Source organism: Castor canadensis, chromosome 12 (assembly GCF_047511655.1).
Source record: "Castor canadensis chromosome 12, mCasCan1.hap1v2, whole genome shotgun sequence".
Taxonomy (NCBI): Eukaryota; Metazoa; Chordata; class Mammalia; order Rodentia; family Castoridae; genus Castor; species Castor canadensis.
The window spans coordinates 61,841,479-61,855,827 of NC_133397.1; the positions used below are offsets into that span (position 1 = coordinate 61,841,479).

The 14,349-nt window shown below is 45.0% G+C and overlaps 1 protein-coding gene across 22 annotated transcripts in view; it reads left to right on the forward strand.

Annotated features, from left to right (window-relative positions):
• Dysf (dysferlin) overlaps positions 1-14,349 on the forward strand; it is a 204,423-nt gene that overhangs the window by 21,448 nt on the left and 168,626 nt on the right. For all 22 annotated transcript variants that reach the window (XM_074049934.1, XM_074049942.1, XM_074049944.1 and 19 more), the window contains exons 2-3: positions 2,300-2,355; positions 3,269-3,360. In XM_074049934.1, the coding sequence (XP_073906035.1) occupies positions 2,300-2,355; positions 3,269-3,360 (148 nt within the window). The remainder of the gene's footprint in view (positions 1-2,299; positions 2,356-3,268; positions 3,361-14,349) is intronic.

Here is a 14,349-nt window from a genome sequence, read left to right on the forward strand (position 1 = left end):
CATCCTGGGACCAAAAGTTTGAGAATTGCTGTCCTAAGGAACCACAGGAAAGAGATATTTCATGGTGGTCTGTGTCATTCTAGATACAAACCAGAGTCTACCATCTTTGTCAACATCAGTGATTTGTAACCAGGAGGGAGGGGGTTGGGGGCTCACCCTTTCCCACCGGGGGAGGCTTATCAGAATCTTTAGGGGTGACTCAAGCAGGCTGAGCAACAATCTGTTTGCAAAATATTTGCTTTAGAATCTATTGAGCCCCCCTCCCAGATGTCCTCTCCTCATGGTTTTCTCTCTGTTTTTCTCCTCCAAATCCTTCCACAGCCATTGCCCACATCCATGATCCCTCTCTGTTTCCCTCTCCCTGCTCTGATCCTGGCAGGATGGGGTTGAGCTCTAGGATGCTGCACCCCTCAGACTGGATAAGCACTGACAGTGCTCAACTTTGGGGGGCTTGGGGCTCCTGGGAGATGTTTCCAGATGTTTGGAGCATTCATGGTCTAGGCTGAACTCTCTGAAAGCTGAGCAGTCCAGTAGAGACCAAGGGCTTCTCACCAGGGAGCCTGCATAGGTGAGGTTGTATTCCATCGTCTGTTGAGCACTGGGCATTTCCATTCCTGATGCTTACTGGAGAAGTCAGACATGTGTAGTCCATTCTGTGCCCCTGTTAATGCAATGCACAGCAGCCCATGCTTCTCTAGATGTTTTCTCTCCTTCTCTGGACCCTCAGTAAATGGTTTCTTTATGGATCAGTGAAGGAGGGTCTGCATCTGTGTGGGCTTAATGGGACCCTCCTCACTCTGATCCTGTTGGTCCACTATGTATCTTCTCAGGAGGGAGGCCGGAAACTCTGCCAACACATTTGTGGATGACTCAGAGAGAGGAAAGCACTTGCCCAGGCCAGCCATAGGTCAGAGGCTCCAACTCAGGCCCATTCCTCCCAGGCCAGGCTCTTATATAATAATCTTCCCATTCAGAGTCATGGAGCCTGGCACTCGATGGAGGTCTCCCGTACCATTTCTGCTTTCCTTCAGGGCTCACCTGCTCCACTGCACTGGGGACAGGCATCCAGAGGAAGTGCCCTGGATGTCATTTGGGTCCTGTCAGTGTCAGTTCTTCTTTTTTGTCTAGCTCAAAGTCTTTCTGCATTCCCTCAGCCCTCAAAGCCAGATAGAGCTTCCGTGGGACAGCTCACTTTGAGGCTTTGGACGGGGAAGGAATTTTGTTTTAATGGAGGTAAAATTCACATACCATAAAATTCATCATCTTAATCATTTAATAGTGAACAATTTAGATGATTTTGGGGTTGCAATGTTGTATACAGCTATTATCATAATATAATTCCAGGACACTTATATTTGCCCAAAAATAAATCCCTTGCCTATTAACCAAATTATTCCCCATTCCCCTCTTCCCTTCTTCTACTCCAGTAAATAACAAATCTGCCTCCTGTCTCTGGATTTGCCTATTCTGGACATTTTGTACAAATGCAATGATATGATGTGTGGAGGTGACTGTCTTTTTAAAAGAAAAGTGAATACTTTTTCCAGGAAGATTGTTCATTTTCAGATAAAAATTACAATAAAAAAGATTTAAAAGGTCAGGAGTGGTGGGATATAGTTCAGTAGAGTGCTTGTCTAGCATATGTGAGGCCCTGGGTTTGATCCACTGCACAGGAAAAAAAAGGCAGGAATGACAATAATATGAAGAGCCAGTCTTGGCATTTTCTTTTTTTGCAGTACTGGGGTTTGAACACAAGGCCTTGCACTTACTAACTAGGCAGGCGCTCTACCACTTGAACCACACTCTTTTTGCTTTAGTTATTTTTTCTTGTGGGATCTTGTGTTTTTGCCCCAGATTAGCCTCAGACTGCAATCTTCCTTCCTGGGAAGGAAGGAAGCTGAGATCACAGGTGTACACCACCACGTCCAGTTTATTGGTTGCGATGGGGGTCTTGTTAACTTTTGTTTTTGGTCTGGGATGGCCTGGAACTGTATCTTCCTGGTCTCTGCCTCCTGATTAGCTGGGATTGCAGGTTAGAGCTACCGTACCTGGCCAGCCTGGGCATTTTCTTTTAAAAATATCCTTTGATCAGGCTGCTGTCTGGTGGTCTCAGAGCTGAGAGAGAGAAGTTGTATGAGTGGCGTTGGGCATTCCTTGGTGGGATTCACAGGCAATGGTGATTTTGTGAGATTTCCTTTGGCAGCTAAGCTAGGGCATCAGTCTCAGGAGTTGAATCCAACTGGGTAGACAGTGCATGGTGGGATGTGTCTTTCTACTCTACTTTTTGTGTCTCCTGCAGGAGTGAAGAAGAGAACCAAGGTCATCAAGAACAGTGTGAACCCTGTGTGGAATGAGGTATGTGATTTTTTTCACCCTCCCTCCAATCTCTGCTGCTTTCACCTCTGCAGGATAAGTTAGGGGGGCTTATGGAGGAGGTGGCTTTCTCATGGTGTCCTTGGGGAGGGGAGGAGATGATGGTCCACAGTGCCAACTAAGTTCTGGCCCCAGGACCTTGATCGGAGGGTTGGTAAATGAAGACATCACCCAATAGTGGACATGGTGTGAAGAACAGACATTGTCTCTTGTCTGCTTCCCCCAGCTCTGGTAGCCAGTTTAGGGGCTTCCTTGCCTACCTGTCTCCTTCACATAAGTCATTGTCCCTGCCCAAAGCTACCGTCTCCTCATGGCCCTCCCTCATTTACCAGGTCCTCCAGTGGCTCCCACTGGCCTCTGTCCCCTTGTCCAGTTCTCTGCATAGATGGCTCCCATGTGTTCTTTTGGAAACCCTTGTGACTTTGGAGGGACAGGATTGGGATGCCCATGGGAGCCTTTGCTCCGAGGAAGTTTTCGGGGCTCCTGGCTGAACCTAACTGGCGTGGCACTAACTCATATCCCACCAGGTGCCTGGTATTTGGACAAGCACACTGCTCTTATTTCCTGAGGAGCCTGCAGGGTCACTTGGCATTTTTCCAGCTATGTTTTTGACTTGGCTTCCTGTGAATGAATTGGAATTAATATAGGAGAGCAGGCTAGGAGAGAGTGGTTTCTTCTTCTCCTCTGTTAACTTCAGCTCTCCCTGTTACCTCTGAAGCTCTGGAACTCTGGTATTCATTCATCCATCTGTCCATCATCCACCCCCAACCCTAGCTCATCCACTAGATTCATTCATAGTTGCTTGCTCCAGTGCTCTGAGGGCACAATGGTAACTAGACACTGTCACTTCTTCTGGGAGTTACAGGATAAGATGCTTTCTCTCCTTTTCTTCCAGGGCTTTGAGTGGGACCTCAAGGGCATCCCCTTGGACCAGAGCTCTGAGCTTCATGTGGTGGTCAAGGACCATGAGACGATGGGGAGAAACAGGTGAGGTGAGGGGGACCCTTTGTGACTTAAAAGTACAGGTAGGTTTGTGGGTCCCACATTTCAGCATTTATTTACTGAGGACCTCCTCTCCTGGGCCTGGTCCAGTGGTAGATGCTTGGGAGAAACCCAGTTGTGGCCTCAGGAACTCAGTGGTGGATACAACTGGGAGCTGCCCAGGCTGCAGGATCAGGTGTCACGAGTTTATACAGGCAGTGTGTGCCCCAGGGAGAGGGAGGAGAAGGCTCCCTGTCTCCTGCTCCAGCCCAGAGGCTCCTGAGGTGGGGCTCCCTCTCTAACCAGCCTGGGCTGTGAGGGCACCAGCGCTCACACTTCAGGCAAAGCAGAGCTCAAGGAGGGCTGTGTGGAAGAAGTAGGACTCGAGGTGAGATTCATGGTGCAGAAGTCAGAACAGAAATATGGGGTGTCACAGACTGGATCTCTGTGGCAGGCTTTCTGTTGAGTTAGTTCATGTATGTAGTGGGGAGGGTTGCCAGGCATGGGACTAGAAGAAGCAAAGTCATGGTGGCAAAAGTAGGCTCCCTCTAGGCAAGCAATAGATGGCTCTGTATCTGCTGCTGGTGGGGGTGAGGGGGGTAAGACCAACCCACCTTGAGATTGTTGATTGTGGGTGTTGGGGAACAGGAGATGCAGCCTTGTGAGGGTGCATGGCAACAAGTCTTGATTTGCAGGTAAGGGTTGGTGGTCCCAGATGGGCATGACAACACAACTGTGTTGGTGGCCACACAGTGTGGTGGGTTCATGCACCTGACACTGTTTACTGAAGTCTGAGTCTAAGAATCAGGCATGGGCTTGCTCAGTGTGACCTGCTCACAGGGGAGCCTTTGTTTGGGAACTGGGTCAGCTGGTGTCTGAAGTCTGGAGGCCTGGCTGTGTGACCTTGATGTGGGGGAGGAGAGAGGAGAAGGAGGGATGTTTAGGAACTAGGGAGGGTCTCAGACTCCAAAAACCTGCAAAATTTGAAATCTTAAAAGCTTGGAATTGAAATCTGTCTCCATTTCTTTGTGGCTCTGCTGGCCAAGGGTACAGGGTATAGTGTCTCAAGGAATGTGAGAACGTTCTCACTGGAGGTGGGCTGCAGAGTGTGACATGGGCTAAGCCTGCTGCCAAGGGCTCTTTTTAAAAAAAATTCTTTTATAATTTATTAATGATTGCTTATTTAATTGGAAATTTTATCTATTTATTACTTTTTATTATTGATGTACTGGGGATTACAAAAGTTCTTAAAATTTACCCCCCACCAGAGGCCAAGGGCCTCTTGAGCCTTGCTTGTTCAACTCAGGAGCTCAGCCATCCCTGCTGCACAAGAGGCAAGGGTTGGAATCACTTCAGGCAAGCTACCTTCCCACACAGAGGCTTTGTGGAAGTCAAGGCAAGGGAGGAAGCAACTCTGGACATTGGGCGGACCTTGAAGTCTTCCTGGAGGGGGGCCCCACACTGACTCAAAGGCAGGGGTAGGCTTTGAAGAGGTGAGAAGGGGAGGATGTTCCAGTGTGGGGATATAGAGGGCACAAGGCTCAGGTTTTATGGGAGACTCAGAGTCACAACATGCAGCCCTGCCAGCAGGGAGCAGTGGGGCCAGAAGGGAGTGGTAGGGCTTTATCGGGAGGGTGTCTCCAGTGTCAGGCTGGAGATAACAATAGTAAAACCACAAAGCTGATGCTTACCAAAGCTTAACTAAGTGCTGTCTCTGTGCTGAGCCTTATAGACGAGATCTTTTCCCATTGGTTAGATACTATTACTATAATTGGCATTCTTATGGATGAGGAAAGGGAGTCTCCCAGAGACTGGGGAAAGGTCGGTGATGGAGCTGTGATTGCAGGGCAGGTCTTTGTGCCTCTTAGAAGCTCCTGAAACCCCAGTGTTTGGTTGTGGGGGCCCTCTGGAGAGTTGTTTCCCTGTAGTTGAGAGAATTTAGCGAGGCAAAGGTGAAAGTTTGGTTACCGCGGACACAAAGAGGAAATGCACATTTCATTTTCGCTATCATATTTGGTATTTTTAGAAGCCCCATGGGGAAGCTTCTGAGACCACAAAGGCAGGGCTGTGAATATATTTGGATTAATTCAGGGGCTAGGCTGGACCTGCAGGGTGAGAGTAGACCAGGCCACACACACGGGCTGTCATGGCCCTGTGAATCATATGTTGCATGGAAGAAGCTGGGTACATTGAATTTTGGGGTTCTCCCACCATCTCATGGAGGCAGCCAGCTCCCTGAGAACTAGTTCCTCATATGGCCAGTTCACTACAGGCCAGCTTGCTAGAAATCAGTTCCCCAAACATCAATTTGCAGAAGAGCTAACTTACTAAATTTAATAATGTCCCAGAAGTTTCTTTCTTATAACTACTTGGATAGTTTTTTTTTTCTAAGCATTCAATTTTGCATTTTTAACAATTAAAAATTAAAATGTAGTTAAAGTAGGTAGAAATTTAAATGTACATTCACGAATATCTGAAGAAAAGCAACAGTACCCTGTGAGGAAATGACTGAAAGGAGCTCTCTACAGTGTCTGGTGCGATGCCTAGGGGTGACCCTGTCAAGAGCAGTGGGAGAGACCTGGTCCTCGCAAAGTAGTTCTGTAATGCTCCCATGATCAGACTGCAAGGCACTTTCACCCTACTTAGGGAAAGTGGAAAAGGATCAGAGCCTGGAAGCATTGGAAATTTTACACCTGAAAAATTAAGAAATGACCAGGAAGTGACAAGAGCAACTATGTGACATTTTAGATTTTGAAAGAAAAGTCCAATAAATTCAGTGAACATTTTACATTGAACCACTACTCATTGCCCTCAAGTCACCACTTTCTTGTCAGGAAGTGATGGTGATTGTTGCCATATAACTGTCCTCATGCCTTTCTGTAGGTTTTAGAGAGGACCACAGGTTATCATGGGCCACCTGCTTCATTTCTAGGATTCCTAGGTGTCTTCTGTAAGCTCATCACTATCCTCCCTGGGCCCTTCTTCCAGTCAGGTAGCTCATAGCCCAAGGTACTCCTTCTCTCACTCTCTCTCTATATCACCTCTGCTCTCCATTGCAGACCTCCATCCTCTGCTTCTTCCATCTGCAACTAGAATTCCCCTCAAGGCCTCTCTCATTCTGTATAGCCTTGCCTCTTCCCATACCTCTGTCCTTCCCTTCCCTTCCCTTCCCTTTCCTCTTCCCCATCCTCTTCCTGTCCCCTCCCTTCTCATTTCTTCTCTCTCCCACTTTCCAATTCTCTCTCTCTCTTTTTATTTGACAGGTCTCACTATGTAGCCCAGGTTGGCCTTGCACTCAATCCTGCTGCCTTAGCTTCCTGAGTACTAGGATTATTGGAGTGGCTCTTTATTTCATTCTAGGGACTTAAATTTAAAAAGCTTTTTATGGACAGTGGCTACTGTATTGGATGGAGCAGCTCTAAATGTTTAGAACAATGTTCCAATCCTGACTGCCTCTTAACATGACCCAGGATTTTAAAAGACACCAACGTCTGAGCTCTAAATGGATCAAGTGAGAGTGCTGCACTGGGTGGCAGGCATCAGCACTTTCCTGAGGAGGCCAAAGGGCACCCCAGGTGGAGAACCACAGCTTTAGAGCAATGCAGGCAATTTGGAAAGGAAGTGCTGTAGAAATTTTTAAGGATTAACTAAGGAATAAATATAAATGGTCACTCTTATAGTTGTTTAGATATGTAATTATTGGTGAAATACCATAAAATGATAAAAATAAGAAGTATTAAATCAAATAAACTAAAAACTAAATAATACATAATTACCTATTTAATGAAATGAAATAAAGATAAAAGTAAGCTGAAACACCTGGTAAAATTGTTAAAGCAATTAAAAACAGCTGGGCATGGTAGTACACGACTGTAATCCCAGGAAGAAACAGGACTAGAGTTCAAGGCCAATCCTGTCAAAGTTATAAAATACAAACAAAAGGGTTAGGGATGTAACTCAGTGGTAGAACACTTGCTTAGGCCCTAGGTTCAATTCCCAGTACTGTGAAAGAAAGGGAGGAAGAAAGGAAGGAAGGAAGGAAGGAAGGAAAAAATTAAAAACAGAATAATCTTGCCAGTAACTATAAATATTGACCTATGAAAATCGGACTTAATTAAAATAATTCCATGAAAGGTAACTCAAAATGCCAACGAGTGATATTTGATAAAGCTTGAAGTGGATCAAAAAAAATTTTAAAAGCCAAATCTGTGCTGGGAAATTTAAGTGAAAATAATTGTTCTCAACAAAAATAAAGACTTTACTAATATTCTCATTGGTAAAGTTTCAAAAGATGGTAAGAAAGAAAAAGGAGAAGTTTAATTACACTTGTAGAAAATGTACCAAGACATTAAGCTAGCTTAGTCTGATTTGTTCTGGAAAATGCTTTCCCAGGGGAAATTAGTTAATGTGTATATTTTACTTAAATGCTTGGTAAATATAAAAATGGAGGAAAAATCTCCATGGGTTCAAAATATCCACCTGGCAAAGACCCAGGGACAAAATGATGCTCACCTTACCCTCAGTGACCAGAATGCTAGGCCCAACCAGATCTAGGATAAGGGGACCAGATTCAACAAAGAAACATACACTTAAATGAGAATGTCCTAAATATTGCATGGACATACTTATTTATATTAAAATATTCTTTATTTATCTGAAATACATCCCTAACTGGGAACCCCACATTTTATCTGGTGACTCTACCCACCCAGGGTGTCTGTACCCAGACCCCAGCAAGAAGTGTTGTAGTCATTGATAAACAGAAATTCCAGATTCTTTTACCCCATGTGGATGCATCCAGGCAGGGTATGTAGATGTATTGAGGGTCATAATAAAAGCTTATCAAAGGTTAGGGGAAAAGGTTACAAAGGCCATGGTGGGCCAGGAGGAAGCTGGGGGTGGAGGGAGGCAGAGAGAGAGTTCTCTCTGTCTAAGGTGCTTTTAAAGGATCTCTATTTGCTATTGAAAAGGAGGGAGAGAGGGAGGGAAGGAGAGAGACAGACAGAGCGAGAAAGAGAGAGAGAATGTTCAATCTAAAATACAATATATCAAGTCACATGTCCAAGAGTCCTGATCTTTTCTATGTCCTGGCCTGCCTCAGAAGGAGACCTAGACTTGCACCAAGAATCTGGAGGTGTGTGATTGCCTTCAAAGAAGCTTTCTTTAGGTGCTCACGATAGCATTGTCTTTGGGACAGTGTGCTCCCTCACTACCTTTTAATGACCTGGTAACTATATAAAGTAGGGTGCTGGAGGGTCTCTCATGCAGAAAGACACTTGCCCACCTTCTCCCTTCCCCATGGTCTGAGTATCAATCATGATGCCTGCAACTGGCTGGGGGACCAGAGGCAGCTCAGGAATCCCCCTAAGCATTGATTGCTCTGTCGCTTCTTTCTCCTTCAGTTACTCCTCCTCTCTTGCCCACACTGGACTGGATGACCTGGCCTTAGAAAAGAGCTAGTTAGGGTCATCCAACAGCTGTGTGGCCTTGAGCAGGTCACCTAAGCCCCCTGAGCCTCTTTTTTTTCCATTCCTACATAGTACTGATTTGAATGCAAAAGCACATGTCAGGGACTTTCCAAGGGGTGTGCTCCCTCCATGTCAGTTCTGCTTGGCACACTCCTTCCCCTTGTCCCCTGCACTGCCCTCCTGCTGCCCAGCTGCTTCAAGTCCTGCTGACCCAGCCCTCTCCCATCAAAGGCTGCTCTCAGCCAGCTATGGTTTCGGAGAGGGACTAAATCATACTGATCCATAGGTGGCAGCCATGGCTTAACGTTCTGATCTTCCTCAGGAACTTGGAGGACGTTACTTTATAGCCCCTCCTCTGTAAGACAGAAAGGGGAAGTGCTGATGGCAAGCGCCTGGTCACCGCAATAGGCTAGGAGGGCTCTCTTGAGAAAGGAGGGCTCTCTCTTTCTCAAATAGATGAGTTGGTCTCAGTTCCCCCAGGGTGGAGGTGAGGGTGACTTGGTGCCTCCTGTGAGGAGTGCCATCTGTTGAGGCAGTGTGGGGAGTTATAGGAATCAGTCCTGTAGGATCAGGAGGCATAGGAGGTAGCAGAGGTGCCTGGAGAAGGGGCTTGGCCAGTGGATGCTAGTCACTACACCTGGACTGTGCTGATGTGATTAGGGGTTCTCTCCTTGGAGGAGCAGGGGGTTTGGATCTCCAGGCTATTCAGGGCCTTTGCTCAGAGACTACATGGTCAGCAGTGAGTCTCATCCTGGCACTGTCTGTGATCTGGACTCTCAGAACGTCCATGTCTTCATGGGGACAATCAAAGTTACAGTTACCTATGTTGCAAGGTTGATGTGAAGTTTAAATGAGATGATATGTGTGTCGATGCCTATTCGGGACTTGGAGCTTTGAAGTGTTCGGGTTATGGGAGCTGTTGGTAGCAGCAAGATTCATATTAAATGCACATACAGAAAACACAAAAGCTTGTGAATGTTATCTGCATGCCCGTGTGGACACATGGCAGTTCCTGAGAGGGCACTAACACGTTGCGCACACATTCTTCCATTCAAAAAAGTTTTAAAAAGCCCCAAAGCAAAAAGCAAACAAACAAACAAAAAACCCAAGAAAGCCCCACTCTTAAAAAGCTATAAAGGAAAAAATGAAATTCACTCACCTTCCACCATCTGTTTTTTCTCTTCCTCAAGAGGTACCCATTGTTAACAGTGTCGTGCATCTTTCTTGAGTTTCCCTACACATCTGCGAGCATCCGCCTACAATACATACCCATTTACTTACCCAAAAACAGAACTATGCTGCACATTTTGGCCTGCATTTTGTTTTTTGTCACCTTGTCATTGATCCTTTCCTAGTTCAGTATGTCACTTGCCAGTATGACAGCCTTCGTCTTAGATGGTCACGTGGCATTTCAATTTGAATGCACCAGAATTAGTCTCCTCATACTCTTACTGACTGGTGTTCAGTTTCCCTCCAATTTCTTGCTCACAAATGATTGGCCAAGTGAAAATTGTTGTTCAAATGTCTTTATGTTCTTGTAATATTTGTTCTTTAGGATAGGTCCTTCGAAGTGAGGTTACTAGATCAAAGTATATAAACATATAAAAATTTTGCAGATTTTGCCAAATTACTTTTCAAAAATGTTCTAAGATATGTTCATTAAAAAGTGTCTGCCAATCTTTTATTTTTGCTAGTGTGATGGAGAAAAGATAAAAGGTGTTTTGTAGTTTGTGTTTCCCTGACTTACCTGTAAATTGGAGCATTCTTTCATATGCTTACTGCCTCCGGGTATTCCTTCTGTCGAATCACCTTAATGTTTGAACAGCCTTGTAGTTTTCTTATTAATTCATAGTAGTTTTGTACATTTGGGATCTTAATAGGCATATGAGCCCTTGGTTTGTTTTGTGTATAGAGAATATTTTTCTCTCTGCTTGTCAGTGGCTTTGTCACAGTGTGTCCTCACACATGAATGGGCCCTCACTCAGATGTGCGTGTACACACAGGCATATCAAAAGAGAGCTGAGGTTGCTGCTGCTAAGTTGGGAAGGGTAAGCCATAACTTCACCTCTAGCTTTAGCAAGTTCATTCACTGGGTGCCCTTCTGGAATCCTTGGGAGGCTGTTTGGGAGGAAATATTTAGAGTTAGCTATTCATTGTTCTCAGCAGACTCAAAACGGTTGGCTGTATTCTTATTGTCAAGAATTTTTAGAACTATATTTGGCCTGGATTCTATCCAAAACATCCCTGGGTTCCAGAATAATTTTTTCTTTTGTCTTTCTCTGGACTGAAGTGGAAAACTGTTTCCATTTACCCTGGTGCAGCTCCTGGGGAAGGAGATACTGAAAGGAAGGCTGCCAGAGGCCAGGTGGGCTCAGGGGGCTGAGGATGTCCTGCTGTCCCCCACTTCCTGTCCTTCACTTCCAGGCATGCACAGCTGAGGGTTGGAGACACTCAGCTTTTGGGTGTTTCTTACCCAAAAGCTTACTTCATACCTGGAGTATGTACACACGCACATACTCCAGGGAGGCTTCAGTGCGTCCTCACAGGACAGGGGCTGTCTGACTTTCCTGTTGTGCCTAACTAGGGAGGGCAAGATACAGCTGAGTCAGCAAAGAGCAGACTCGTAATATACATAGTTTAAAGTGATAAGTCCTTTCTTATTTTCAAAGATAATGAGAAACTGACACATGGTGACCTTTCTGGTACACTAAAAAATAATTTCAAACTTATAGAAAAATTTTCAAAAATAGTCCAGACACTATTAGATACACTTACTGTTAACATTATTCTCCATTTGTTTGATGATAGTTTGTCTCCCTTCTTCCCTCCTTCTTCCTTACTCTCACTCTCCCCTTTGAGAGCAAGTTCTATTCATCATGGCCTTTTCTACCCCCAATCTTCAGCATGTATTTCTTTAAGAATAGGAATATTCTTTTATATAATCATATAATTATAGTTATTAACTTCAGTAAATTTGATATAGATGACCTTGATTGATCTACTTTTTGTATTCTAATCCTGTTAACTGACCAAATGATGTTTTTCCCAGCAATCCTCCTTTCCCCTGCCCCCAGAGCAGGATACAGTCTAGGGTCCCATATTGAATGTAGTCATATTCCCACAGCTTTCTTTTTTTTTTTCTTTTATTATTCATATGTGCATACAAGGCTTGGTTCATTTCTCCCCACTGCCCCCACCCCCTCCCTTACCACCCACTCCACCCCCTCCCTCTCCCCCCAACCCCCTCAAAACCCAGCAGAAACTATTTTGCCCTTATTTCTAATTTTGTTGTAGAGAGAGTATAAGCAATAACAGGAAGGGACAGGGTTTTTGCTGGTTGAGATAAGGATAGCTATACAGGGCATTGACTCACATTGATTTCCTGTGCGCGGGTGTTACCTTCTAGGTTAATTCTTCTTGATCTAACCTTTTCTCTAGTACCTGTTCCCCTTTTCCTATTGGCCTCAGTTGCTTTTAAGGTATCTGCTTTAGTTTCTCTGCGTTAAGGGCAACAAATGCTAGCTAATTTTTTAGGTGTCTTACCTATCCTCACCCCTCCCGTGTGTGCTCTTGCTTTTATCATGTGCTCATAGTCTAATCCCATTGTTGTGTTTGCCCTTGATCTAATGTCCACATATGAGGGAGAACATACGATTTTTGGTCTTTTGGGCCAGGCTAACCTCACTCAGAATGATGTTCTCCAATTCCATCCATTTACCAGCGAATGATAACATTTCGTTCTTCTTCATGGCTGCATAAAATTCCATTGTGTATAGATACCACATTTTCTTAATCCATTCGTCAGTGGTGGGGCATCTTGGCTGTTTCCATATCTTGGCTATTGTGAATAGTGCCACAATAAACATGGGTGTGCAGGTGCCTCTGGAGTAACCTGTGTCACAGTCTTTTGGGTATATCCCCAAGAGTCCCACAGCTGTCTTTACTCTGGAACATTTCCACCATCTTTGTCTTGTGAAAAATTATATTTTTGAATATATATATTTACTCTTTAAAAATAGAATATTCTTCATTTCGGGTTTGTCTAAAGTGTTTTCATGATTCGATTAATGATTTGGTTAGGTTACTGATTTCTGATAGAATGTTGCCAATGTGGTGTGTCCATCTCAGGATCTGAGGACACATGGTGCTTCACACTGGGGTTGTTAATTCTGTCCCCTGGGGTTGTTAATTTCTATCCTGTGTCAAAGTGTTGCCTGATTTTTCCATTGTATATTTATTGTTTGTTCTTCCCCTAGAAGTTTAACAGATACAAATGTCTTGCTAGATTCAGCACCCAAGGATGATTCTTGCTTGGTCCAGTCTCTACCATGAATGACAATTGTGAGCTGATTTCCCATCTTTAGCACTCTTTCCACATGTGCCATCTTAGCTGACTGAGCCTTTCCTGTCTGGGCTCTTGTGGTCACAGTGGGGCTGGGGTACACCCTGTGTGTCACTTTCATTCCACTCTCTAGCTGTACTGGGTTTTGGCCACCCATGGTTTCCTTCACGCTCATCCCTGGCTCAAGACCAACTTTCCAGGCTGAAAGACCTCTGGGTGATCAGATTGGATGGCTCAGCTGTACCCACAAAGGACAGTGAGGAAGAAGCCCATTCTCTGGCTGAGAAGGAGCCCATTCTTGGGCTGAGTTATTCTGTTAGACTCTTTCCTTCTGCTGGGCCACAGTCTTTCTTCCTGAACTTTTGAGGCTCTTCTTTCTATTCTATCATCAGAAATGACCCTCCCAAAATCCAACCTCTTAACACATGACAGAACTGAGGTCATGATCTAACACCCTGTGAGTCATTTGGTGGGGTGAGAATGTGCAGAGAAGGCCAACTTGGTGGGAAGGAATGGGACCAGCATTTATCAAGCCTTTTCTATGCTCTGGCACACATGAAGGTGTTAGGTTCTTGATCAGAAATTTTACCAGAATCTTGTGAAGTGTGTGCTATTCCTTTAAAGTGCCAACAGTGTGTGTGTGTATACGTGTGCATGTATGTGTGTATTGGGGGGGGTGTCCCAGTATCTAGGACAGTGGGCCATGGTAGGTTTATTGAATGAGAAACAGTCTCAGGAAGGTTCTGTAACGTGTGCCCAACCCACAGCTATCAAGCAGCAGATCTAGGTTTGCAACTCAGGCAGAGTAACTTTAGAACTCTCATTCCTAATCACTGAATGATAATGTTGAGTTTATTTTTGAAAGGAAGTTGGGGATGAGCATTTTCTAGGTGTCACTAGAGGCTGAGAGGTACGGTTTGAGACCATTGGGTCTGTGTGTGTGATACCCGAGGTGTTCCTGGAGCGATTTGTCCTGCCAGTCTTTTTGGGTCACCTTCCTTTGGAATATTTTGGGAGGGGGTTTGTCTCCTGTCCACTTCCTTGCCAGTTTAAGCTGCACCCATTTCTCTGGTCTCCCTGCTCATAACAAGGCTCCTCCATCCAGGGATGGGTTGTCTGAGCTACTTTAGTTTGGCAGCTGGCCTCTTCTATATTCAGCTAACTGAGGGGGGGTCTGACACCTCC